The sequence below is a fragment of the Oncorhynchus clarkii genome, chromosome 13 (genome assembly GCF_045791955.1).
Source record: "Oncorhynchus clarkii lewisi isolate Uvic-CL-2024 chromosome 13, UVic_Ocla_1.0, whole genome shotgun sequence".
NCBI classification, from domain to species: Eukaryota; Metazoa; Chordata; class Actinopteri; order Salmoniformes; family Salmonidae; genus Oncorhynchus; species Oncorhynchus clarkii.
Window position 1 is genome coordinate 3,012,737 of NC_092159.1, and position 26,144 is coordinate 3,038,880.

The following is a 26,144-nucleotide window of genomic DNA, read 5'->3' on the forward strand; positions in this document are numbered from 1 at the left end:
CTAGTTAGTTAGCACTTGCTAGCTAACATTAAGCTAGCTTGCTGTTGCTAGCTAATTTGTCCTGGGATATAAACATTGAGTTGTTATTTTACCTGAAATGCACAAGGTCCTCCACCAAATTAATCCACACGTAAAATGGTCAACCAAATAGTTTCTAGTCATCTCTCCTCCTTCCAAGCTTTTTCTCCTCTGGACTTTAGATTGCAATGGGCAATTTTCATAAATTAGCTCGTGTCTCCGTTGGTCTTTCAGTCACCTACGTGGATATAACCAATGAGGAGATGGCACGTGAGTACCTGCTTCTATAAATCTCCAATGAGGAGATGGGAGAGGCAGGACTTGCAGCGTAATCTGCGTCACAAATAGAAGTGACTTCTATTAAAGCCCTTGGCAACGCAGACACTCGTTGGCGCGCGCGAGCAGTGTGGCTGCAATAATTGAATAATATAGATTTCTAAATGTATTTTGCAACGCTCGCAGTGTAATCAGCCTGTCAGGTTTGGAATAAACAGGCCTCCATAGACTGATCCAAGGTCAGTTAGCTAGTGTCTCTGCTAAGGTCGATGCTGAGGTCAGCCTGTCAGGTTTGGAATAAACGGGCCTCCATAGACTGATCCAAGGTCAGTTAGTTCCTCCCCAATTTCATAATATCCAATATTAGTTACTGTCTTGTCCAATCGCTGCAACTCCCATACGGACTTGGGAGAGGCGAAGGCCCGAGAGCCGAAACATGACCCGGCCGAGCCGCACTGCTTCTTGACACAGTGCTCGCTTAACCCGGAAGTCATCCGTGCATCAGACCCGGCAAGGAATCGCTAGAGCGCAATGTGACAAGGACAAACCCGGCCGGACAAACCCTTCCCGAAACAGGACGACGCTGGGCCAATTGTGCACCGCCTCATGGCTCTCCCGGTCGGCTACGACACATCCCGGGATCGAATCCAGGTCTGTGGTGACACCTGTATACCTCTGCCCCACTCGGGAGGCCCCTTCTTGTGTATTTACCAATAAAGAAAATATCCAAACCTCTGTGACTCACCTGAAAGCTGTAGCATTTGACTGTGTTTGAAACACACACACACACACACACACACACACACACACACACACACACACACACACACACACACACACACACACACACACACACACACACACACACACACACTAACCCAGTACAAACACACAATAAGGAGACAGTGAGGCGTGGGGTCAGCGAATTGCAGTGTTGTATTTATCAGAACAGAACCAAGGCTAGCCTGTAGAAAAACACAGCTCAGAACAGAACCAAGGCTAGCCAGTAGAAAAACAAACACAGCTCAGAACAGAACCAAGGCTAGCCTGTAGAAAAACAAACACAGTGTTGTATTTATCAGAACAGAACCAAGGCTAGCCTGTAGAAAAACACAGCTCAGAACAGAACCAAGGCTAGCCTGTAGAAAAACACAGCTCAGAACAGAACCAAGGCTAGCCTGTAGAAAAACACAGCTCAGAACAGAACCAAGGCTAGCCTGTAGAAAAACACAGCTCAGAACAGAACCAAGGCTAGCCTGTAGAAAAACACAGCTCAGAACAGAACCAAGGCTAGCCTGTAGAAAAACACAGCTCAGAACAGAACCAAGGCTAGCCTGTAGAAAAACACAGCTCAGAACAGAACCAAGGCTAGCCAGTAGAAAAACACAGCTCAGAACAGAACCAAGGCTAGCCTGTAGAAAAACACAGCTCAGAACAGAACCAAGGCTAGCCAGTAGAAAAACACAGCTCAGAACAGAACCAAGGCTAGCCTGTAGAAAAACACAGCTCAGAACAGAACCAAGGCTAGCCTGTAGAAAAACAAACACAGCTCAGAACAGAACCAAGGCTAGCCTGTAGAAAAACAAACACAGTGTTGTATTTATCAGAACAGAACCAAGGCTAGCCAGTAGAAAAACACACACAGCTCAGAACAGAACCAAGGCTAGCCAGTAGAAAAACAAACACAGACCAACCAATACATGTCCACAACAACACCTCCTCTCTTCTGTTATTCCAGAACAATCTGTTTTTTTCCCCAATCAATTTCGCTATATGAGATTTCATCCAGTGCAATCAACAACAACAACAACAACAACAGTTAGAGAAGATACAACAATGGAACTGTACAAACGTCAGGGTAACGTTGGGGTTAGTGGTGATAGTAGTAGTGTGTTTTGACACAGTTTTACAGTATACTCACAGAGAACGGATACACACAGTAGGCTATAGACACACTCACAGAGAACGGATACACACAGTAGGCTATATACACACTCACAGAGAACGTATACACACAGTAGGCTATAGACACACTCACAGAGAACGGATACACACAGTAGGCTATATACACACTCACAGGGAACGTATACACACAGTAGGCTATAGACACACTCACAGAGAACGGATACACACAGTAGGCTATATACACACTCACAGAGAACGGATACACACAGTAGGCTATATACACACACATAAACAGAAGGAACAGTGTCTGGAGAGGGAGGAGAGGAGGCAGAGAGAGGGACAGTGTCTGGAGAGGGAGGAGAGGAGGCAGAGATAGGGACAGTGTCTGGAGAGGGAGGAGAGGAGGCAGAGAGAGGGACAGTGTCTGGAGAGGGAGGAGAGGAGGCAGAGAGAGGGATAGTGTCTGGAGAGGGAGGAGAGGAGGCAGAGAGAGGGACAGTGTCTGGAGAGGGAGGAGAGGTTGGCAGAGAGAGGGACAATGTCTGCAGAGGGAGGAGAGGAGGCAGAGAGAGGGACAGTGTCTGGAGAGGGAGGAGAGGAGGCAGAGAGGGACAGTGTCTGGGGAGGGAGGAGAGGAGGCAGAGAGAGGGACAGTGTCTGGAGAGGAGGCAGAGAGAGGGACAGTGTCTGGAGAGGGAGGAGAGGAGGCAGAGAGAGGGACAGTGTCTGGAGAGGAGGCAGAGAGAGGGACTGTGTCTGGAGAGGGAGGAGAGGAGGCAGAGAGAGGGACAGTGTCTGGAGAGGGAGGAGAGGAGGCAGAGAGAGGGACAGTGTCTGGAGAGGAGGCAGAGAGAGGGACAGTGTCTGGAGAGGGAGGAGAGGAGGCAGAGAGAGGGACAGTGTCTGGAGAGGAGGCAGAGAGAGGGACAGTGTCTGGAGAGGGAGGAGAGGAGGCAGAGAGAGGAACAGTGTCTGGAGAGGGAGAAGAGGAGGCAGAGAGAGGGACAGTGTCTGGAGAGGAGGCAGAGAGAGGAACAGTGGTTATAAGGTAGTGTTGGTAACTAGTTAGACTAGTTAGACTAGATGTTCTGGTGTAAGGGTAGGGGGTTCCTTTACCCTCAGAGTCACTAATTCATCTTTCCAGCCACAACAGAGAAGGAGAGGGGGGTACAATCACTCCTTTGTGTGGGCGGGGGGGGGGGGGGGGGGGGGGGGCAGCGGAGGAAAGGAGAGGAAGAGGGGGCAGTGGTTACAGCGACAGAATAGAGAGAGAGAGATGTGATAGGAGGAGGGGGAGGGGAGTAGAGAGAGAGAGAGAGACAAACTCACATTAAGAGTTTCTGTCCTGAATATGATGTACTGATATCGTCAACATGTGATAGGAGGAGGGAGAGGGGGAGGGGAGTAGAGAGAGAGAGAGACAAACCCACATTAAGAGTTTCTGTCCTGAATATGATGTACTGATATCGTCAACATGTGATAGGAGGAGGGAGAGGGGGAGGGGAGTAGAGAGAGAGAGAGACAAACTCACTTTAAGTTCACCAAGAGGAACACTTGTGCAACACGATGATGATCACATAACATATGACTGGACTGATCTCTCTCTCTGTCTCTCTTTCTCTCTCTCTACCAACTCTTCCTCCTCTATTTAGTCTCTCTCTCTCTGTCTCTCTTTCTCTCTCTCTACCAACTCTTCCTCCTCTATTTAGTCTCTCTCTCTCTCTCTCTCTCTCTCTATGTCTCTCTCTCTCTGTCTCTCTCTCTCTCTGTCTCTCTCTCTCTCTCTGTCTCTCTCTGTCTCTCTCTCTCTCTCTGTCTCTCTCTCTCTCTCTGTCTCTCTCTCTCTCTGTCTCTCTCTCTCTACCAACTCTTAATTCTCTATTTAGTGTCTCTGTCTATCTCTGATGTAAGAAGTTGGAGACAAGCAGGATGTTAGACGAGTTCTCAGTCCTATGATTGGTCTCCTGCTGTGATAATGTCATCCACAATGTCATCATATCAGTGATGTCATTAAGAGTCTTCCTCGTCCTGAGACTGCAGTTCCCATAATCCACTACGATCCCCAGGGTCACAGGTCAGGCCTCTTTGACCTTTCACCTCTCAGGGTTCCACAGATAATGACCCTGTATTGACCTATTGACTATTCCACAGGTCAGAGTCCAGAGTTCAGGAGGACTGTCTGTCTGCTTCTCAGTGCAGTGGTTACTCAGGTCATAGAAATATACATTCTAGAACAGATCAATTCTAGAACAGATCAATTCTAGAACGGATGTAGTTCTAAAAATCCACAAGAACTGTCAAAATGGCGGCAAATTCCATCTAGTCGAAGTAAAATGGCCGACGGCATGAAACAACTGCAGAACTTCCGGAGCAGGTGACTCTAACATCCAGTCCATCAAGGGTCCACAGAAGACCAAAATGGCAGCCGGTCTGGTCCGTCCACCATGGACCGCTGTTCAGAAGGGGAAATCCTCCCTTCTAGTGGTTCTATAATCTACAAACACAGGGGAGGGGGGGGGGGGCTCTATATAATACCTGTATAATGTGTGTATATATAATGTTAGTGTGTGTGTGTGTGTATGTATGTGTATAACGTGTGTGTCTAGAATCTATGTGTGTGTGTATATAATGTGTGTGTATATAATGTGTGTGTGTATATAATATGTGTGTGTGTATATAATGTGTGTGTCTGTGTGTGTATATAATGTGTGTGTGTGTGTGTATATAATGTGTGTGTGTGTGTGCATATAATGTGTGTGTGTGTGTGTGTATATAATGTGTGTGTGTGTGTGTGTGTATATAATGTGTGTGTATATAATATGTGTGTGTGTGTGTGTGTATATAATGTGTGTGTGTGTGTGTATATAATGTGTGTCTGTGTGTGTATATAATGTGTGTGTGTGTGTGTATATAATGTGTGTGTGTGTGTGCATATAATGTGTGTGTGTGTGTGTATATAATGTGTGTGTGTGTGTGTGTGTATATAATGTGTGTGTATATAATATGTGTGTGTGTGTGTGTGTATATAATGTGTGTGTGTGTGTGTGTATATGTGTGTCTGTGTGTGTGTATATAATGTGTGTGTGTGTGTATATAATGTGTGTCTGTGTGTGTGTATATAATGTGTGTGTGTGTGTGTGTGTATATAATGTGTGTGTGTGTGTATATAATGTGTGTCTGTGTGTGTGTATATAATGTGTGTCTGTGTGTGTGTATATAATGTGTGTCTGTGTGTGTGTATATAATGTGTGTGTGTGTGTATATAATGTGTGTGTGTGTGTGTGTATATAATGTGTGTGTGTGTGTATATAATGTGTGTCTGTGTGTGTGTATATAATGTGTGTGTGTGTGTGTGTATATAATGTGTGTGTGTGTGTGTGTATATCATGTGTGTGTGTGTGTGTGTATATAATATGTGTGTGTGTGTATATAATGTGTGTGTGTGTGTATATAATGTGTGTGTGTGTGTGTATATAATGTGTGTGTGTGTGTATATAATGTGTGTGTGTGTGTGTATATAATGTGTGTGTGTGTGTGTATATAATGTGTGTGTGTGTGTGTATATAATGTGTGTGTGTGTGTATATAATATGTGTGTGTGTGTGTATATAATGTGTGTGTGTGTGTGTATATAATGTGTGTGTGTGTGTGTATATAATGTGTGTGTGTGTGTATATAATATGTGTGTGTGTATATAATGTGTGTGTGTGTGTGTGTATATAATGTGTGTCTGTGTGTGTGTATATAATGTGTCTGTGTGTGTGTATATAATGTGTCTGTGTGTGTGTATATAATATGTGTGTGTGTGTGTATATAATGTGTGTGTGTGTGTGTATATAATGTGTGTGTGTGTGTGTATATAATGTGTGTGTGTGTGTATATAATATGTGTGTGTGTATATAATGTGTGTGTGTGTGTGTGTATATAATGTGTGTCTGTGTGTGTATATAATGTGTGTGTGTGTGTGTATATAATATGTGTGTGTGTATATAATGTGTGTGTGTGTGTGTGTATATAATGTGTGTCTGTGTGTGTGTATATAATATGTGTGTGTGTATATAATGTGTGTGTGTGTGTGTGTGTATATAATGTGTGTGTGTGTATATAATGTGTGTGTGTGTGTATATAATGTGTGTGTGTGTGTGTGTATATAATGTGTGTCTGTGTGTGTGTATATAATGTGTGTGTGTGTGTGTGTATATAATGTGTGTGTATATAATGTGTGTGTGTGTGTATATAATGTGTGTGTGTGTGTGTATATAATGTGTGTGTGTGTGTGTATATAATGTGTGTGTGTGTGTGTATATAATGTGTGTGTGTGTGTATATAATATGTGTGTGTGTGTGTATATAATGTGTGTGTGTGTGTGTATATAATGTGTGTGTGTGTGTGTATATAATGTGTGTGTGTGTGTATATAATATGTGTGTGTGTATATAATGTGTGTGTGTGTGTGTGTATATAATGTGTGTCTGTGTGTGTGTATATAATGTGTCTGTGTGTGTGTATATAATGTGTCTGTGTGTGTGTATATAATATGTGTGTGTGTGTGTATATAATGTGTGTGTGTGTGTGTATATAATGTGTGTGTGTGTGTGTATATAATGTGTGTGTGTGTGTATATAATATGTGTGTGTGTATATAATGTGTGTGTGTGTGTGTGTATATAATGTGTGTCTGTGTGTGTATATAATGTGTGTGTGTGTGTGTATATAATATGTGTGTGTGTATATAATGTGTGTGTGTGTGTGTGTATATAATGTGTGTCTGTGTGTGTGTATATAATATGTGTGTGTGTATATAATGTGTGTGTGTGTGTGTGTGTATATAATGTGTGTGTGTGTATATAATGTGTGTGTGTGTGTATATAATGTGTGTGTGTGTGTGTGTATATAATGTGTGTCTGTGTGTGTGTATATAATGTGTGTGTGTGTGTGTGTATATAATGTGTGTGTATATAATGTGTGTGTGTGTGTATATAATGTGTGTGTGTGTGTGTATATAATGTGTGTGTGTGTGTGTGTATATAATGTGTGTGTGTGTGTGTGTATATAATGTGTGTGTATATAATGTGTGTGTGTGTGTATATAATGTGTGTGTGTGTGTATATAATGTGTGTGTGTGTGTGTATATAATGTGTGTGTGTGTGTGTGTATATAATGTGTGTGTGTGTGTATATAATGTGTGTGTGTGTGTGTATATAATGTGTGTGTGTGTGTGTGTATATAATGTGTGTGTATATAATGTGTGTGTGTGTGTATATAATGTGTGTGTGTGTGTATATAATGTGTGTGTGTGTGTATATAATGTGTGTGTGTGTGTATATAATGTGTGTGTGTGTATATAATGTGTGTGTATATAATGTGTGTGTGTGTATATAATGTGTGTGTATATAATGTGTGTGTGTATATAATGTGTGTGTGTGTATATAATGTGTGTGTGTGTATATAATGTGTGTGTATATAATGTGTGTGTGTATATAATGTGTGTGTGTGTGTGTATATAATGTGTGTGTGTATATATAATGTGTGTGTGTATATAATGTGTGTGTGTGTGTATATAATGTGTGTGTGTATATAATGTGTGTGTCTGTGTGTGTATATAATGTGTGTGTGTGTGTGTGTATATAATGTGTGTGTGTATATAATGTGTGTGTCTGTGTGTGTATATAATGTGTGTGTGTATATAATGTGTGTGTCTGTGTGTGTATATAATGTGTGTGTGTATATAATGTGTGTGTGTGTGTGTGTATATAATGTGTGTGTGTGTGTATATATAATGTGTGTGTGTATATAATGTGTGTGTGTATATAATGTGTGTGTGTGTGTATATAATGTGTGTGTGTATATAATGTGTGTGTGTGTGTATATATAATGTGTGTGTGTATATAATGTGTGTGTGTATATAATGTGTGTGTGTATATAATGTGTGTGTGTATATAATGTGTGCATCACTGCAGCATTATGTCTTTGAGGTTCTCTTGCAGTATGGTGTCTTTAACAGCGTGGAACACAAAGCGGATGTTCTCCGTGTCGATCGCCGTGGTAAAGTGATGAAACAGAGGTTTCCCACGGTTACGCCGCTTACGACTGAACGACTGCACCAGGAACGCCTGCAGAGAGAGAGACAGAGAGACAGAGGTTTGAGAGTTTGTGTGTATCTGGTCAGGTGTGATTGTGTGTTTACCTGGTCAGGTGTGTTTGTGTGTGTACCTGGTCAGGTGTGTTTGTGTACCTGGTCAGGTGTGTTTACCTGGGCAGGTGTGTTTACCTGGTCAGGTATGTGTTACCTGTAGGTCCAGTGTGTTAGAATCTACCTGTAGGTCCTGTGTGTTAGATTCTACCTGTAGGTCCTGTGTGTTAGATCCTACCTGTAGGTCCTGTGTGTTAAATCCTACCTGTAGGTCCAGTGTGTTAGATCCTACCTGTAGGTCCTGTGTGTTAGATCCTAACTGTAGGTCCTGTTTGTTAGATCCTACCTGTAGGTCCTGTGTGTTAGATCCTACCTGTAGGTCCAGTGTGTTAGATCCTACCTGTAGGTCCTGTGTGTTAGATCCTACCTGTAGGTCCAGTGTGTTAGATCCTACCTGTAGGTCCTGTGTGTTAGATCCTAGCTGTAGGTCCTGTTTGTTAGATCCTACCTGTAGGTCCTGTGTGTTAGATCCTACCTGTAGGTCCTGTTTGTTAGATCCTACCTATAGGTCCTGTGTGTTAAATCCTACCTGTACATCCTCCAGCCTGCGAGGGTCTCCCCTGTATTCTGGGAAGTTTTTAGTGATGTCAGACTGGCCTAGCTTCTCCACCAGCAGGTCAGTCTTGTTGAGGAAGAGGATGATGGACACGTTGAGGAAGAGCTTGTTGTTCACGATCGTCTCAAAGATGTTCATGCTCTCTACCAGCCGATTGGTCCTCCGGTCCTCCATCAGAACCTATGGGAGAGGAGGTGAGAAATGTCTCCCTTCCGGCTGACTCTAAAACTGAAGATGTGATTTCACCCCCAAAACCTCCCAGCTACATCCGCACCTCATATACTCAGGTCTGGTGGTTGGGTGTACCTGGACATACGTCTGTCTGTCTGTCTGTCTGTCTGTAGCCTACCTGGTCGTACGTACGTACGTACGTCTGTATGTATGTATGTATGTATGTATGTATGTATGTATGTCTGTCTGTCTGTCTGTCTGTCTGTCTGTCTGTCTGTCTGTCTGTCTGTCTGTAGCCTACCTGGTCGTACGTACGTATGTATGTATGTATGTATGTATGTATGTCTGTCTGTCTGTCTGTCTGTCTGTCTGTCTGTCTGTCTGTCTGTCTGTCTGTCTGTAGCCTACCTGGTCGTACGTATGTATGTATGTATGTATGTATGTATGTATGTATGTATGTATGTCTGTCTGTCTGTCTGTCTGTCTGTCTGTCTGTCTGTAGCCTACCTGGTCGTACGTACGTATGTATGTATGTATGTATGTCTGTCTGTCTGTCTGTCTGTCTGTCTGTAGCCTACCTGGTCGTACGTACGTATGTATGTATGTATGTATGTATGTCTGTCTGTCTGTCTGTCTGTCTGTCTGTCTGTCTGTCTGTCTGTCTGTCTGTCTGTCTGTCTGTCTGTAGCCTACCTGGTCGTACTCGGATGATGACACCATGAACAGTATAGATGTGATTCCGTCGAAGCACTGAAACCATTTCTGTCTCTGTGACCTCTGACCCCCCACATCAACCATCTTAAACGGAATCTTCTTTATGATAAAGTCGTGTTCTACGATTCCTTTAGTCGCCTTCCGTGCAAACAGAATGTCCTGCCGACTAGGGATATAGTTCTGGAGAGAGGAGGAGAGAGGGATGGACGGATGGAGGAGAGAGGGGAGGAGTAGAGAGGAGCAGAGAGGAGGAGAGAGGGAAGGATGGAGGAGAGAGGGGAGGAGTAGAGAGGAGCAGAGAGGAGGAGAGAGGAAGGGAAGGATGGAGGAGAGAGGGGAGGAGTAGAGGAGGAGAGAGGGATGGAATGATGGAGAAGAGAGGGGAGGGGTAGAGAGGAGGAGAGAGGGATGGAAGGATGGAGGAGAGAGGGGAGGGGTAGAGAGGAGGAGAGAGGGATGGAAGGATGGAGGAGAGAGGAGAGAGAGGGATGGAAGGATGGAAGAGAGAGGAGGAGAGAGGGATGGAAGGATGTAGTAGAGAGGAGGAGAGAGGGATAGAAGGATGTAGTAGATAGGAGAGAGAGGGATGGAAGGATGGAGGAGAGAAGAGAGAGAGGGATGGAAGGATGGAGGAGAGAGGGATGGAAGGATGGAGGAGAGGAGGAGAGATGGATGGATGGAAGGATGTAGTAGAGAGGAGAGAGAGGGATGGAAGGATGGAGGAGAGAAGAGAGAGAGGGATGGAAGGATGGAGGAGAGAGGGATGGAAGGATGGAGGAGAGAGGAGGAGAGAGGGATGGAAGGATGGAGGAGAGGAGGAGAGATGGATGGAAGGATGTAGGAGAGAGGAGGAGAGAGGGATGGAAGGATGGAGGAGAGAGGGATGGAAGGATGCAGGAGAGAGGAGGAGAGAGGGATAGAAGGATGGAGGAGAGAGGGATGGAAGGATGGAGGAGAGAGGAGGAGAGAGGGATGGAAGGATGGAGGAGAGGAGGAGAGATGGATGGAAGGATGTAGGAGAGAGGAGGAGAGAGGGATGGAAGGATGGAGGAGAGAGGGATGGAAGGATGGAGGAGAGAGGAGGAGAGAGGGATGGAAGGATAGAGGAGAGAGGAGGAGAGAGGGATGGAAGGATGGAGGAGAGAGGAGGAGAGAGGGATGGAAGGATGGAGGAGAGAGGGATGGAAGGATGGAGGAGAGAGGATGAGAGAGGGATGGAAGGATGGAGGAGAGAGGAGGAGAGAGGGATGGAAGGATGGAGGAGAGGAGGAGAGAGGGATGGAAGGATGGAGGAGAGGAGGAGAGAGGGATGGAAGGATGGAGGAGAGAGGAGGAGCGAGGGATGGAAGGATGGAGGAGAGAGGAGGAGAGAGGGATGGAAGGATGGAGGAGAGAGGAGGAGAGAGGGATGGAAGGATGGAGGAGAGAGGAGGAGAGAGGGATGGAAGGATGGAGGAGAGAGGAGGAGAGAGGGATGGAAGGATGGAGGAGAGAGGAGGAGAGAGGGATGGAAGGATGGAGGAGAGAGGAGAGAGAGGAGGAGAACAGTAATATTATCATGCTCTTTGATTGTTTTTGTTTGTCATTTATGAACAGTATTTATGTACAACAACAGTATTCAACAATAATGTAATTACATAGTCAGTAATACTATCAGATGGGGGGGGGTGTGGCATTAGAGGTTCTGACATTAAATGTTAAAGGTAAAGAAGCTCCGCCCACTTACCGGCTGGCCAATCCGGTCCAGGTTATCCAGGAAGTATTTCACCGACTCACTCTGTGAACAGGAAGAGACGACAGTCGTGTTGACTTAATTAAACGTTTTATTCCATTGTTTCCATTGGACACGACATGCTGAAAGCTCAAGCACAAGTGTTTGAAAGTATTTGCTATACAATTCAACCACACACACAACAAACACTCTTCCCACTGAGCAAAGACGTCAATTCAACGTCTATTCCACGTTGGTTCAATGTAATTTCATTGAAATGACGTGAAAACGACGTTGATTCAACCAGTGTGTGTCCAGTGCGAAACGACGTTGATTCAAATTAGTGTGTTTCCAGTGCGAAACGACGTTGATTCAACCAGTGTGTTTCCAGTGCGAAACGACGTTGATTCAACCAGTGTGTTTCCAGTGCGAAACGACGTTGATTCAACCAGTGTGTTTCCAGTGCGAAACGACGTTGATTCAACCAGTGTGTTACCAGTGCGAAACGACGTTGATTCAACCAGTGTGTTTCCAGTGCGAAACGACGTTGATTCAACCAGTGTGTTTCCAGTGCGAAACGACGTTGATTCAACCAGTGTGTGTCCAGTGGGAAACGACGTTGATTCAACCAGTGTGTGCCCAGTGCGAAACGACGTTGATTCAACCAGTGTGTGCCCAGTGCGAAACGACGTTGATTCAACCAGTGTGTGCCCAGTGCGAAACGACGTTGACACCGAGGCTTCTAGAATGCTCTACAATGTTCAAACAAACAAAACTGATCATTAAACTCAACCCTGACACAGACAGAGAGGAGGGAGAAAGAGGGAGGGAGGGAGGGACAGAAAGAGAGAGAGAGAGAGAGGGACAGAGGGGGAGAGAAAGGGAGAAAGAGGGAGTAAGAAAGAGAGCAATGTTTTCTGATAAAAGTGTGTTGACCCTGTGTTCTGCCTCTAAGAGGGGAACAACACTAAACAGACCCAGGATCAGCTTCTGAACGCGTTCCAGGGGCTCTATGAAGCAATCTCCCAATGCCTCTGAAGGGAACAACACTAAAACAGACCCAGGATCAGCTTCTTAATGCGTTCCAGGGGCTCTATGAAGCAATCTCCCAATGCCTCTGAAGGGAACAACACTAAAACAGACCCAGGATCAGCTTCTTAATGCGTTCCAGGGGCTCTATGAAGCAATCTCCCAATGCCTCTGAAGGGAACAACACTAAAACAGACCCAGGATCAGCTTCTTAATGCGTTCAGCAGACACTTTTATCCAAAGTCATTGGTCCATTTTATGAATAGGTGTCCCCAGGCTGTATCAAACCCACGACCTTTGGTCTTACATGCACCACACCGACTGAGCCAAACAGGATGTTTAACGTTATTTAGTATGATAGTTCAGTCTGGTACATTACAACCTCGCTCACATCCACCACCCCAGGAAACAGCTGTGTGTGTGAAAACAGAGAGAAGGATTAACCAGACAGAGAGACAGCAACCCCCCCTTTCTCCTCCCTTCCCCACACACAGAAAACTAGCCCTCGTTCCAAAACTATGCCTCTTTTCAAAACTATTCCTCTAATTTAAAACTATTCCTCTAATTTAAAACTATTCCTCGTTCCAAAACTATTCCTCGTTCCAAAACTATTCCTCTTTCCAAAACTATTCCTCTTTCCAAAAATATTCCTCTTTTCAAAACTATTCCTCTTTTCAAAACTATTCCTCTTTCCAAAACTATTCCTCTTTTCAAAACTATTCCTCTTTCCAAAACTATTCCTCTTTCCAAAAATATTCCTCTTTTCAAAACTATTCCTCTTTCCAAAACTATTCCTCTTTCCAAAAATATTCCTCTTTTCAAAACTATTCCTCTTTCCAAAACTATTCCTCTTTTCTAAACTATTCCTCTTTTCAAAACTATTCCTCTTTCCAAAACTATTCCTCTTTCCAAAAATATTCCTCTTTTCAAAACTATTCCTCTTTCCAAAACTATTCCTCTTTCCAAAAACTATTCCTCTTTCCAAAAACTATTCCTCTTTTCAAAACTATGCCTCTTTTCAAAACTATGCCTCTTTCCAAAACTATTCCTCTTTTCAAAACTATTCCTCTTTCCAAAACTATGCCTCTTTCCAAAACTATTCCTCTTTCCAAAACTATTCCTCTTTCCAAAACTATTCCTCTTTCCAAAACTATTCCTCTAATTTAAAACTATTCCTCTTTCCAAAAATATTCCTCTTTCCAAAACTATTCCTCTTTCCAAAACTATTCCTCTTTTCAAAACTATTCCTCTTTCCAAAACTATTCCTCTTTCCAAAACTATTCCTCTTTTCTAAACTATTCCTCTTTCCAAAACTATTCCTCTTTTCAAAACTATTCCTCTAATTTAAAACTATTCCTCTTTCCAAAAATATTCCTCTTTCCAAAACTATTCCTCTTTCCAAAACTATTCCTCTTTTCAAAACTATTCCTCTTTCCAAAACTATTCCTCTTTCCAAAACTATTCCTCTAATTTAAAACTATTCCTCTTTCCAAAACTATTCATCTAATTTAAAACTATTCCTCTTTCCAAAACTATTCCTCTTTTCAAAACTATTCCTCTTTCCAAAACTATTCCTCTTTTCAAAACTATTCCTCTTTCCAAAACTATTCCTCTTTTCAAAACTATTCCTCTAATTTAAAACTATTCCTCTTTCCAAAAATATTCCTCTTTCCAAAACTATTCCTCTTTCCAAAACTATTCCTCTTTTCAAAACTATTCCTCTTTCCAAAACTATTCCTCTTTCCAAAACTATTCCTCTAATTTAAAACTATTCCTCTTTCCAAAACTAATCCTCTAATTTAAAACTATTCCTCGTTCCAAAACTATTCCTCTTTTCTAAACTATTCCTCTTTTCTAAACTATTCCTCTTTCCAAAACTATTCCTCTTTTCTAAACTATTCCTCTTTCCAAAACTATTCCTCTTTCCAAAACTATTCCTCTTTCCAAAACTATTCCTCTTTCCAAAACTATTCCTCTAATTTAAAACTATTCCTCTTTCCAAAAATATTCCTCTTTCCAAAACTATTCCTCTTTCCAAAACTATTCCTCTTTCCAAAACTATTCCTCTTTTCTAAACTATTCCTCTTTCCAAAACTATTCCTCTTTCCAAAACTATTCCTCTTTCCACTGTTCTTCTTTCAATCCGTCTTTCATTTAGTTGATGGGCTCTGGTCTGGTCTTATTGTAAATGTCAATTTGTCTTCTCCAAATGAGATTCCAACTTGTCTTATAAATGAATAATAATTTGTCACAGAGTCGTGTTCTAAAACGGACCCCATTGGACGAACGGCCGTGAACCGTTATGTTGCCGTGCCAAACAGGAAACGCAACCCCCATGACCCAAAGGCTGACCTGTGATGTCACCGCCACAGGAAACAAAGTCCGCCAACGTAAGAGGGGAGGGGCCAGGAGTGGGGGAGAGGGGGAATTCCCAGCGTTGAGGAGATTAACACAGACTACATACACCCACAGACACACAGACACACAGAGACACACACACACACACACACACACAGAGACACACACGCTACACTCTAGTCTCACTTTGCCATACCACCCCCCCTTGTAGAACGGCTGCTGGGTGCTGTGTGAATCACCTGACTACCGTTCCGGTAGTTGGTGTTGTTGCTAGTTTTTCAAGTGCAAGTTATCAAGTGTTGCTGACAAGTCTGCAATTGATATTTTATTGAAAGTGAATTCCGTTGGTAAAGTCAAAGGTCACGTTCTAAACTGCTCTGGTGTGTCCTGTCCACACGGCCGCTTTGCTACCACTGAAAATATCTTGAAAATGGCCCATTATTTAGTTTCTAAGGACCCATAAAACAGAAGCAGTGGGAGAACATATTCAAGTAATTAAATACATTAAAAAAAAACTTTAAACTGTGTATTATTAATTAGCTATCTGGCTACAGTAGGCCTCTATGTAGACTCCACTGAGATGCTAACTAGCTAGCTGGCTACAGTAGGCCACTTTGTAGGCTAACTCCACATGAGCTGCTAACTAGCTAGCTGGCTACAGTAGGCCACTTTGTAGACTCCACTGAGCTGCTAACTAGCTAGCTACAGTAGGTCACTTTGTAGGCTAACTCCACTGAGCTGCTAACTAGCTAGCTGGCTACAGTAGGCATCTTTGTAGACCACTGAGCTGCTAACTAGCAAGCTTCAGTAGGCCACTTTGTAGGCTAACTCCACTGAGCTGCTAACTAGCGAGCTGGCTACAGTAGGCATCTTTGTAGACTCCACTAATCTGCTAACTAGCTAGCTAGCTACAGTAGGCATCTTTGTAGACTCCACTGATCTGCTAACTAGCTAGCTGGCTACAGTAGGCATCTTTGTAGACTCCACTAATCTGCTAACTAGCTAGCTAGCTACAGTAGGCCACTTTATAGGCTAACTCCACTGAACTGCTAACTAGCTAGCTACAGTAGGCATCTTTGTAGACTCCACTGAGCTGCTAACTATCTAGCTGGCTACAGTAGGCATCTTTGTAGACTCCACTGAGCTGCTAACTATCTAGCTGGCTACAGTAGGCATCTTTGTAGACTCCACTGAGCTGCTAACTAGCTAGCTAGCTACAGTAGGCATCTTTGTAGACTCCACTGAGCTGCTAACTAGCTAGCTGGCTACAGTAGGCCACTTCGTAGGCTTACTCCACTGAGCCACTAACTAGCGAGCTAGCTAACTTTACACACTGTTTAGCTAAGTGAATTAAATGTAATCAGCTAGCTAACTTCCTATTGGCTAGCTATCTTGATGTAATCATTGTAAAATTAAAAATAGTCTCCAAATGTATTTTGTAGATAACGGCCATGGAAAGAGGGTGACAGTAACGGGTTCAGCTGTCAGTAACGGGAGAATGGTAGGCCACTGGACAGGTCATTATGAACAGATTCTCCAGTCCCTAGAGGGTTAAACTACGAGGACAGAGAGATAATGGCAACATACTATTCAGTGCCGTCTCATTGGAGTATAATGAAGCCTGTTTCTTTGTGATGTAATCTGTCCTCGGCTATGGAATGCTGTGAAAGAAAGCCCGTTGGCAGATGAAGAGAGAGGTCCCGATGAACGTCCCAAGAGACGAAGGGTATATCCTATGTGCCCTGGGTTATATGTGTTGGCCCACCTATGTTTAACAGAATGCTGTATACAGTTATACAGTTAAACATCCCACACAGTGTATTAACCTGGTTACAACGGGAGCTGCTGGCTGTGCAGGGTTCTGTTCCAGCCCAGCAATAACACACCCGATTACCAACTCATCATCACATCTAAAGAGTTGATCATCAAGAGTGCTATTTTCTGGGCTGGAATAGAAGTCTGCTCAGCCAGTAGATCAGTGGAGCAGGGTTGGCCACCTCTGGAATAGAAGTCTACTCAGACAGTAGATCAGTGGAGCAGGGTTGGCCATCTCTGGAATAGAAGTCTACTCAGCCAGTAGATCAGTGGAGCAGGGTTGGCCACCTCTGGAATAGAAGTCTGCTCAGCCAGCCAGTAGATCAGTGGAGCAGGGTTGGCCACCTCTGGAATAGAAGTCTACTCAGCCAGTAGATCAGTGGAGCAGGGTTGGCCACCTCTGGAATAGAAGTCTGCTCAGCCAGCCAGTAGATCAGTGGAGCAGGGTTGGCCACCTCTGGAATAGAAGTCTACTCAGCCAGTAGATCAGTGGAGCAGGGTTGGCCACCTCTGGAATAGAACCCTACTCAGCCAGTAGATCAGTGGAGCAGGGTTGGCCACCTCTGGAATAGAAGTCTGCTCAGCCAGTAGATCAGTGGAGCAGGGTCGGCCACCTCTGGAATAGAAGTCTGCTCAGCCAGTAGACCAGTGGAGCAGGGTTGGCCACCTCTGGAATAGAAGTCTGCTCAGCCAGTAGATCAGTGGAGCAGGGTTGGCCACCTCTGGAATAGAAGTCTGCTCAGCCAGTAGATCAGTGGAGCAGGGTTGGCCACCTCTGGAATAGAAGTCTGCTCAGCCAGCCAGTAGATCAGTGGAGCAGGGTTGGCCACCTCTGGAATAGAAGTCTACTCAGCCAGTAGATCAGTGGAGCAGGGTTGGCCACCTCTGGAATAGAACCCTACTCAGCCAGTAGATCAGTGGAGCAGGGTTGGCCACCTCTGGAATAGAACCCTACTCAGCCAGTAGATCAGTGGAGCAGGGTCGGCCACCTCTGGAATAGAAGTCTGCTCAGCCAGTAGACCAGTGGAGCAGGGTTGGCCACCTCTGGAATAGAACCCTGCTCAGCCAGTAGATCAGTGGAGCAGGGTTGGCCACCTCTGGAATAGAAGTCTGCTCAGCCAGTAGATCAGTGGAGCAGGGTTGGCCACCTCTGGAATAGAAGTCTGCTCAGCCAGCCAGTAGATCAGTGGAGCAGGGTTGGCCACCTCTGGAATAGAAGTCTACTCAGCCAGTAGATCAGTGGAGCAGGGTTGGCCACCTCTGGAATAGAACCCTACTCAGCCAGTAGATCAGTGGAGCAGGGTCGGCCACCTCTGGAATAGAAGTCTGCTCAGCCAGTAGACCAGTGGAGCAGGGTTGGCCACCTCTGGAATAGAACCCTGCTCAGCCAGTAGATCAGTGGAGCAGGGTTGGCCACCTCTGGAATAGAAGTCTGCTCAGCCAGTAGATCAGTGGAGCATGGTTGGCCACCTCTGGAATAGAACCCTACTCAGCCAGTAGATCAGTGGAGCAGGGTTGGCCATCTCTGGAATAGAAGTCTGCTCAGCCAGTAGACCAGTGGAGCAGGGTTGGCCACCTCTGGAATAGAACCCTACTCAGCCAGTAGATCAGTGGAGCAGGGTTGGCCACCTCTGGAATTGAGTTTTTGTTGTTTTCCTGAAATTACGCTTTAGTAATAATAACCTACTTGTTGCTAAGTCAACAATCTAGTGTTGTTTACACTAAGATGTCTCATCTTTACATAATAGTGGGTCTGTGTTTCAATAAAGAGAGGAAGGGGGTTCTGACTGTAATGGGTCTGTGTTTCAATAAAGAGAGGAAGGGGGTTCTGTCTGTAATGGGTCTGTGTGTCAATAAAGAGAGGAAGGGGGTTCTGTCTGTAATGGGTCTGTGTTGTATTCTCAAATTAACATAACCTTTATGTATAGTGGTAAGATCTCCAATAAGTTGTACTTGATTCTCTCTCTCTCTCTCTCTCTCTCTCTCTCTCTCTCTCTCTCTCTCTCTCTCTCTCTCTCTCTCTCTCTCTCTCTCTCTCTCTCAAACTCTCTCTCTCTCTCAGTATATCAGCTATGTAAATTAATTGTGCAGCTTCTCATATGACATCACTAATACAGCCACAGTCCTACAGTGTGACGGCACTACTGGCCTTTAGGGCATCTGTCATCTGGATCAGAGAATAGCTGAACTGGCACATTGTTTACATGTTGAGCTCTACGTTCTCTACTTAAAATGACCCCAGTAGACCATGTTCATGAGGCAAACCATATACCAGATTTTCTACATGCCTTTTAAAGCGACAATATGTAACTTTTTTGGGGGTGACCAGACCAAATTCAGATAGAAATGTAAGTTATAGATCTGTCATTTCTCATGAAAAGCGAGTCTAATAAGCAGTAGATATGTTCTATGTGCTCTATTTCTATGCTTCCCGGTCTACATTATAGTTGCTTGTTTTTGATCACATAAAAACTGAAATTAGGAAAACTATTAAGAGTTTTAACAACCAGGAAATGGCCGGAGCGATTTCTGCACATTGAAGTGCTGACATATTGTTTAAAATTGTTTAGTTCAAATCCAACCCTTGTAATTTAGGTACAATACGACAGTAAGGAGACGACAGTTAGTTAGGCTACAGGAGATAAGCATTACAGGTAGCATTTTTATGTTATTTCGTTCATTTTTAGCAATGTTTAGCAAAATGACTGCAGTAGTTCCCATAGACATGGTTGCTCTATGTGTCACCGACCCTGTATAAGCTAGCGACTGGGCTAACACAGCTATCCATTTAGGGCAATAATATGCTGTTTTTATTATCTTTTTGGTTTGGCTTTATAATCCTGAGAGACATTGAACTAGCTAGGTGCTAGCTAGTTAGTTATAGTAGCTAGTAGCTAGCTAGTTAGTTATAGTATCTAGCTAGTTAGTTATATTAGCTAGTAGCTAGCTAGTTAGTTATAACTAGGTAGCTCACGAGGTTAGCTGACTTTTCTCCCCAAAAAAATCGTAGCGACCTGTCCCGCATTTAATTTTATTTATTTTATTTCACCTTTATTTAACCAGGTAGGCCAGTTGAGAACACCTTTATTTAACCAGGTAGGCCAGTTGAGAACACCTTTATTTAACCAGGTAGGCCAGTTGAGAACACCTTTATTTAACCAGGTAGGCCAGTTGAGAACACCTTTATTTAACCAGGTAGGCCAGTTGAGAACACCTTTATTTAACCAGGTAGGCTAGTTGAGAACACCTTTATTTAACCAGGTAGGCTAGTTGAGAACACCTTTATTTAACCAGGTAGGCTAGTTGAGAACACCTTTATTTAACCAGGTAGGCTAGTTGAGAACACCTTTATTTAACCAGGTAGGCTAGTTGAGAACACCTTTATTTAACCAGGTAGGCTAGTTGAGAACACCTTTATTTAACCAGGTAGGCTAGTTGAGAACACCTTTATTTAACCAGGTAGGCTAGTTGAGAACACCTTTATTTAACCAGGTAGGCTAGTTGAGAACACCTTTATTTAACCAGGTAGGCTAGTTGAGAACACCTTTATTTAACCAGGTAGGCTAGTTGAGAACACCTTTATTTAACCAGGTAGGCTAGTTGAGAACACCTTTATTTAACCAGGTAGGCCAGTTGAGAACACCTTTATTTAACCAGGTAGGCTAGTTGAGAACACCTTTATTTAACCAGGTAGGCTAGTTGAGAACACCTTTATTTAACCAGGTAGGCTAGTTGAGAACACCTTTATTTAACCAGGTAGGCTAGTTGAGAACACCTTTATTTAACCAGGTAGGCTAGTTGAGAACACCTTTATTTAACCAGGTAGGCTAGTTGAGAACACCTTTATTTAACCAGGTAGGCCAGTTGAGAACACCTTTATTTAACCAGGTAGGCCAGTTGAGAACACCTTTATTTAACCAGGTAGGCCAGTTGAGAACACCTTTATTTAACCAGGTAGGCCAGTTGAGAACACCTTTATTTAACCAGGTAGGCCAGTTGAGAACACCTTTATTTAACCAGGTAGGCCAGTTGAGAACACCTTTATTTAACCAGGTAGGCTAGTTGAGAACACCTTTATTTAACCAGGTAGGCTAGTTGAGAACACCTTTATTTAACCAGGTAGGCTAGTTGAGAACACCTTTATTTAACCAGGTAGGCTAGTTGAGAACACCTTTATTTAACCAGGTAGGCTAGTTGAGAACACCTTTATTTAACCAGGTAGGCTAGTTGAGAACACCTTTATTTAACCAGGTAGGCTAGTTGAGAACACCTTTATTTAACCAGGTAGGCCAGTTGAGAACACCTTTATTTAACCAGGTAGGCCAGTTGAGAACACCTTTATTTAACCAGGTAGGCCAGTTGAGAACACCTTTATTTAACCAGGTAGGCCAGTTGAGAACACCTTTATTTAACCAGGTAGGCTAGTTGAGAACAAGTTCTCATTTGCAACTGCGACCTGGCCAAGATAAGGCATAGCAGTGTGAACAGACAACACAGAGTTACACATGGAGTAAACAATTAACAAGTCAATAACACAGTAGAAAAAAGGGGAGTCTATATATACATTGTGTGCAAAAGGCATGAGAAGGTAGGCAAATAATTACAATTATGCAGATTAACACTGGAGTGATAAATGATCAGATGGTTATGTACAGGTAGAGATATTGGTGTGCAAAAGAGCAGAAAAATAAATAAATAAAAACAGTATGGGGATGAGGTAGGTGAAAATGGGTGGGCTATTTACCAATAGACTATGTACAGCTGCAGCGATCGGTTAGCTGCTCAGATAGCAGATGTTTGAAGTTGGTGAGGGAGATAAAAGTCTCCAACTTCAGCGATTTTTGCAATTCGTTCCAGTCACAGGCAGCAGAGAACTGGAACGAAAGGCGGCCAAATGAGGTGTTGGCTTTAGGGATGATCAGTGAGATACACCTGCTGGAGCGCGTGCTACGGATGGGTGTTGCCATCGTAACCAGTGAACTGAAATAAGGCGGAGCTTTACCTAGCATGGACTTGTAGATGACCTGGAGCCAGTGGGTCTGGCAACGAATATGTAGCGAGGGCCAGCCGACTAGAGCATACAAGTCGCAGTGGTGGGTGGTATAAGGTGCTTTAGTGACAAAACGGATGGCACTGTGATAAACTGCATCCAGTTTGCTGAGTAGAGTGTTGGAAGCAATTTTGTAGATGACATCGCCGAAGTCGAGGATCGGTAGGATAGTCAGTTTTACTAGGGTAAGTTTGGCGGCGTGAGTGAAGGAGGCTTTGTTGTGCTAGCCTTTACATGCTAGCCTTTACAGCCAAATATCACGTTAGAAACGTCAAAATATAAATATTGATATGGCCAGTGTTGTATATAATTTCTTCATGCTAGCCTTTACAGCCAAATATCACGTTAGAAACGTCCAAATGTAAATATTGATATGGCCAATGTTGTATATCATTTCTTCCTTCTTACTGCAGCTTGACAGCTTTAGCTCATCTGGACAAAACGTTATAAAATGTTTTGTAACCAGTGGTTGTTTTGTTGATATTTTTTGGGCATAAATCTGATGAGCTCCTCCCAAGCAAGGCACCGGGTTCCTTCCTGATTTCTGCCATGGAACATCCCCACACTTCCCATTTTAGGGAAGCCTGGTTCGCGACGAGGCGACCTACACCCATACCACACACACATGCTGCTGACTAGACCTACAGTGGTGTGACAAATAGCAGTACGCATCACTACTGACGCAGAGAGAGAGAGAGGGAAGGAGAGAGAGAGAGAGAGAGAGAGATGGGGAGAGAGAGAGAGAGAGAGGGAGAGAGAGGGAGAGTGAGAGAGAGAGAGGGAGAGAGAGAGAGAGATGGGGTGAGAGAGAGAGAGAGAGCGAGAGAGAGGGAGAGAGAGAGAGAGAGAGAGAGAGAGAGAGAGAGAGCGATAGAGAGAGGGAGAGAGAGAGAGAGAGGGAGGGAGAGTGAGAGAGAGAGAGGGAGAGAGAGAGAGAGAGAGAGAGAGGGAGAGATGGGGTGAGAGAGAGAGAGAGAGAGCGAGAGAGAGGGAGAGAGAGAGAGAGAGAGAGAGAGAGAGAGAGAGAGAGAGGGAGGGAGAGAGAGAGAGAGAGAGATGGGGAGAGAGAGAAAGAGACAAAATAGTATTTTTTTCTCTGAAGTTACCATTTCAAAACTAAAATAACTTTATTAGTCGACAGTGAAAATGCTGACAGAGGGTTTTAAAGACTGAGTAAGCAGATGGACTGAGGTTTCCTCTCTATTTCAGGAAGACAGGAAGAGAGGGGGAGGGGGAGAGAGGGAGGGAGGGGGAGAGAGAGGGGATGAGAGATAGAGAGATGGCATGTTTTTTTGTATATAATTTATGAACCAAGTTAATAAAACATGTAACATTGGGGGGAACTGAGGAAAAACCAATGACTAAAGCCTGTCACAGCAGATGCATTACAGCTGACCAATCAAAACAGGTTTCTAGTGGGTTAAACCAATCAATGGATAGAACTGGTGTAGTTGTGGTGTGAGTGAGTAAGGCAGCTGGAATGGAACTCCATTCACAGTTTGTATTGGTCAGATTAGAGGCTTTACTACTAGACGAGGTCTGAATAGACTGTGTGTTTGTGGCCCCTCCCTCTCTCTCTCTCTCTCTCTCTCTCCCTCTCTCTCTCTCTCTCTCTCTCTCTCCCTCTCACACACTCTCTCTCTCTATCTCTCTCTCTCTCTCTCTCTCTCTCTCTCTCTCTCTCTCTCTCTCTCTCTCTCTGTCTCTCTCCTGGTTGCTATGGGAACCCGGTGGTTGTTTTGAGAGCTTTTGGATTCGACGTTGCTCATAACTATCACACACACTAGGGCTGTCCCTGACTAAAAAAAAACTGGGGCTGTCCCCGATTAAAAAAAAAAAACTGATGCTTTAAGCACACTGTTTGATTAAATAATTACGACACACTCCCTACTGCAGTGAACAGGCCCCACACCACAGTGTTGTCTCTCTCTCCTCCCTACTGCAGTGAACAGGCCCCACACCACAGTGTTGTCTCTCTCTCCTCCCTACTGCAGTGAACAGGCCCCACACCACAGTGTTGTCTCTCTCTCCTCCCTACTGCAGTGAACAGGCCCCACACCACAGTGTTGTCTCTCTCTCCTCCCTACTGCAGTGAACAGGCCCCACACCACAGTGTTGTCTCTCTCTCCTCCCTACTGCAGTGAACAGGCCCCACACCACAGTGTTGTCTCTCTCTCCTCCCTACTGCAGTGAACAGGCCCCACACCACAGTGTTGTCTCTCTCTCCTCCCTACTGCAGTGAACAGGCCCCACACCACAGTGTTGTCTCTCTCTCCTCCCTACTGCAGTGAACAGGCCCCACACCACAGTGTTGTCTCTCTCTCCTCCCTACTGCAGTGAACAGGCCCCACACCACAGTAAGTGTTTATCTCTGTCTCTCTCTCCTCCCTACTACAGTGAACAGGCCCCACACCACAGTGTTGTCTCTCTCCTCTCTACTACAGTGAACAGGCCCCACACCACATTAAGTGTTTATCTCTGTCTCTCTCTCCTCTCTACTACAGTGAACAGGCCCCACACCACAGTAAGTGTTTATCTCTGTCTCTCTCTCCTCCCTACTACAGTGAACAGGCTCCACACCACAGTAAGTGTTTATCTCTGTTGTCTCCCTACTGCAGTGAACAGGCCCCACACCACAGTAAGTGTTTATGTCTGTCTCTCTCTCCTCCCTACTGCAGTGATCAGGCCCCACACCACAGTAAGTGTTTATCTCTGTCTCTCTCCTCCGCCCTACTACAGTGATCAGGCCCCACACGACAGTAAGTGTTTATATCTGTCTCTCTCTCCTCCCTACTACAGTGAACAGGCCCCACACCACAGTAAGTGTTTATCTCTGTCTCTCTCTCCTCCCTACTACAGTGAACAGGCCCCACACCACAGTGTTGTCTCTCTCTCCTCCCTACTACAGTGGACAGGCCCCACACCACAGTAAGTGTTTATCTCTGTTGTCTCTCTCCTCCCTACTGCAGTGAACAGGCCCCACACCACAGTGTTGTCTCTCTCTCCTCCCTACTACAGTGGACAGGCCCCACACCACAGTAAGTGTTTATCTCTGTTGTCTCTCTCCTCCCTACTGCAGTGAACAGGCCCCACACCACAGTGTTGTCTCTCTCTCCTCCCTACTGCAGTGAACAGGCCCCACACCACAGTGTTGTCTCTCTCTCCTCCCTACTGCAGTGAACAGGCCCCACACCACAGTGTTGTCTCTCTCTCCTCCCTACTGCAGTGAACAGGCTCCACACCACAGTGTTGTCTCTCTCTCCTCCCTACTGCAGTGAACAGGCCCCACACCACAGTGTTGTCTCTCTCTCCTCCCTACTGCAGTGAACAGGCCCCACACCACAGTGTTGTCTCTCTCTCCTCCCTACTGCAGTGAACAGGCCCCACACCACAGTGTTGTCTCTCTCTCCTCCCTACTGCAGTGAACAGGCCCATGTATCTTTAAGATAGAGTGAGGGCCTGATTCGATCATTCCTTATGGGCACCTTTTAAAGGGAATGTTCCCCTCGTTGGCATTAACAGTAAACGCTGCATATGTCAGCTACATCGTTAATTACCTTTAATTGGCACATAGCCGACGGCACGATCAGATTCCGGCATAACAGGATTCAATCTCTTATCAATTGTGACGTTCTCCAACTTGTGTGGTTTAAAAACAACATTTTTGTATTCATCTGTTTGCAGCAACGACCTGGGGAATAGTTACAGGGGAGAGGAGGTGGATGAGTGAGACAATTGTAAACTGGGGATTATTAGGTGACCGTGATGTTTTGATGGCCAGATTGGGAATTTAGCCAGGACACCGGGGTTAACACCCCTACTCTTACGATAAGTGCCATGGGATCTTTATTGACCTCAGAGAGTCAGGTCACCCGTTTAACGTCCCATCCGAAAGACGGCACCCCTACACAGGGCAGTGTCCCCAATCACTGCCCTGGGGCATTGGGATATTTTTTTTAGACCAGAGGAAAAGTGTGCCTCCTACTGGCCCTCCAACACCACTTCCAGCAGCATCTGGTCTCCCATCCAAGAACTGACCAGGACCAACCCTGCTTAGCTTCAGAAGCAAGCCAGCAGTGGTATGCAGGGTGGTATGCTGCAGGGTGGTATGCTGCTGGGTGTGTGCTGCGGGTGGCTGTCAGTCGTTTCTGTTTTCTCTCTATCTCTCTACTCCTCCCTTCTCTCCATTTCTCCCAGTCATCCTGTTTCTCTCAATCCCTCTCCCCTCCCCCAACCTTATTTCTCTCTCTCTCGCTCTCGCTCTCTTTTTCTCTGGCTGGGATCCAGAGTTTCCTGGGAAAGCTGGGCTGTGGTAACCGGAAAAACCTCTCAGAGAGAAAGATAGAGGGGT

At 44.6% G+C, this 26,144-nt stretch overlaps 1 protein-coding gene across 1 annotated transcript in view; it reads right to left on the reverse strand.

The window, feature by feature from the left end:
- Positions 1-8,122: 8,122 nt before the first annotated feature.
- Positions 8,123-26,144, reverse strand: part of LOC139424295 (guanine nucleotide-binding protein subunit alpha-12-like) — a 33,076-nt gene continuing 15,054 nt past the window's right edge. Inside the window, exons 3-6 of the mRNA XM_071175991.1 lie at positions 11,557-11,607; positions 9,810-10,010; positions 8,919-9,125; positions 8,123-8,309 (exon numbers count right to left, since the gene is read on the reverse strand). Of these exons, the coding sequence (XP_071032092.1) occupies positions 8,148-8,309; positions 8,919-9,125; positions 9,810-10,010; positions 11,557-11,607 (621 nt within the window). The 3' untranslated portion in view covers positions 8,123-8,147. The remainder of the gene's footprint in view (positions 8,310-8,918; positions 9,126-9,809; positions 10,011-11,556; positions 11,608-26,144) is intronic.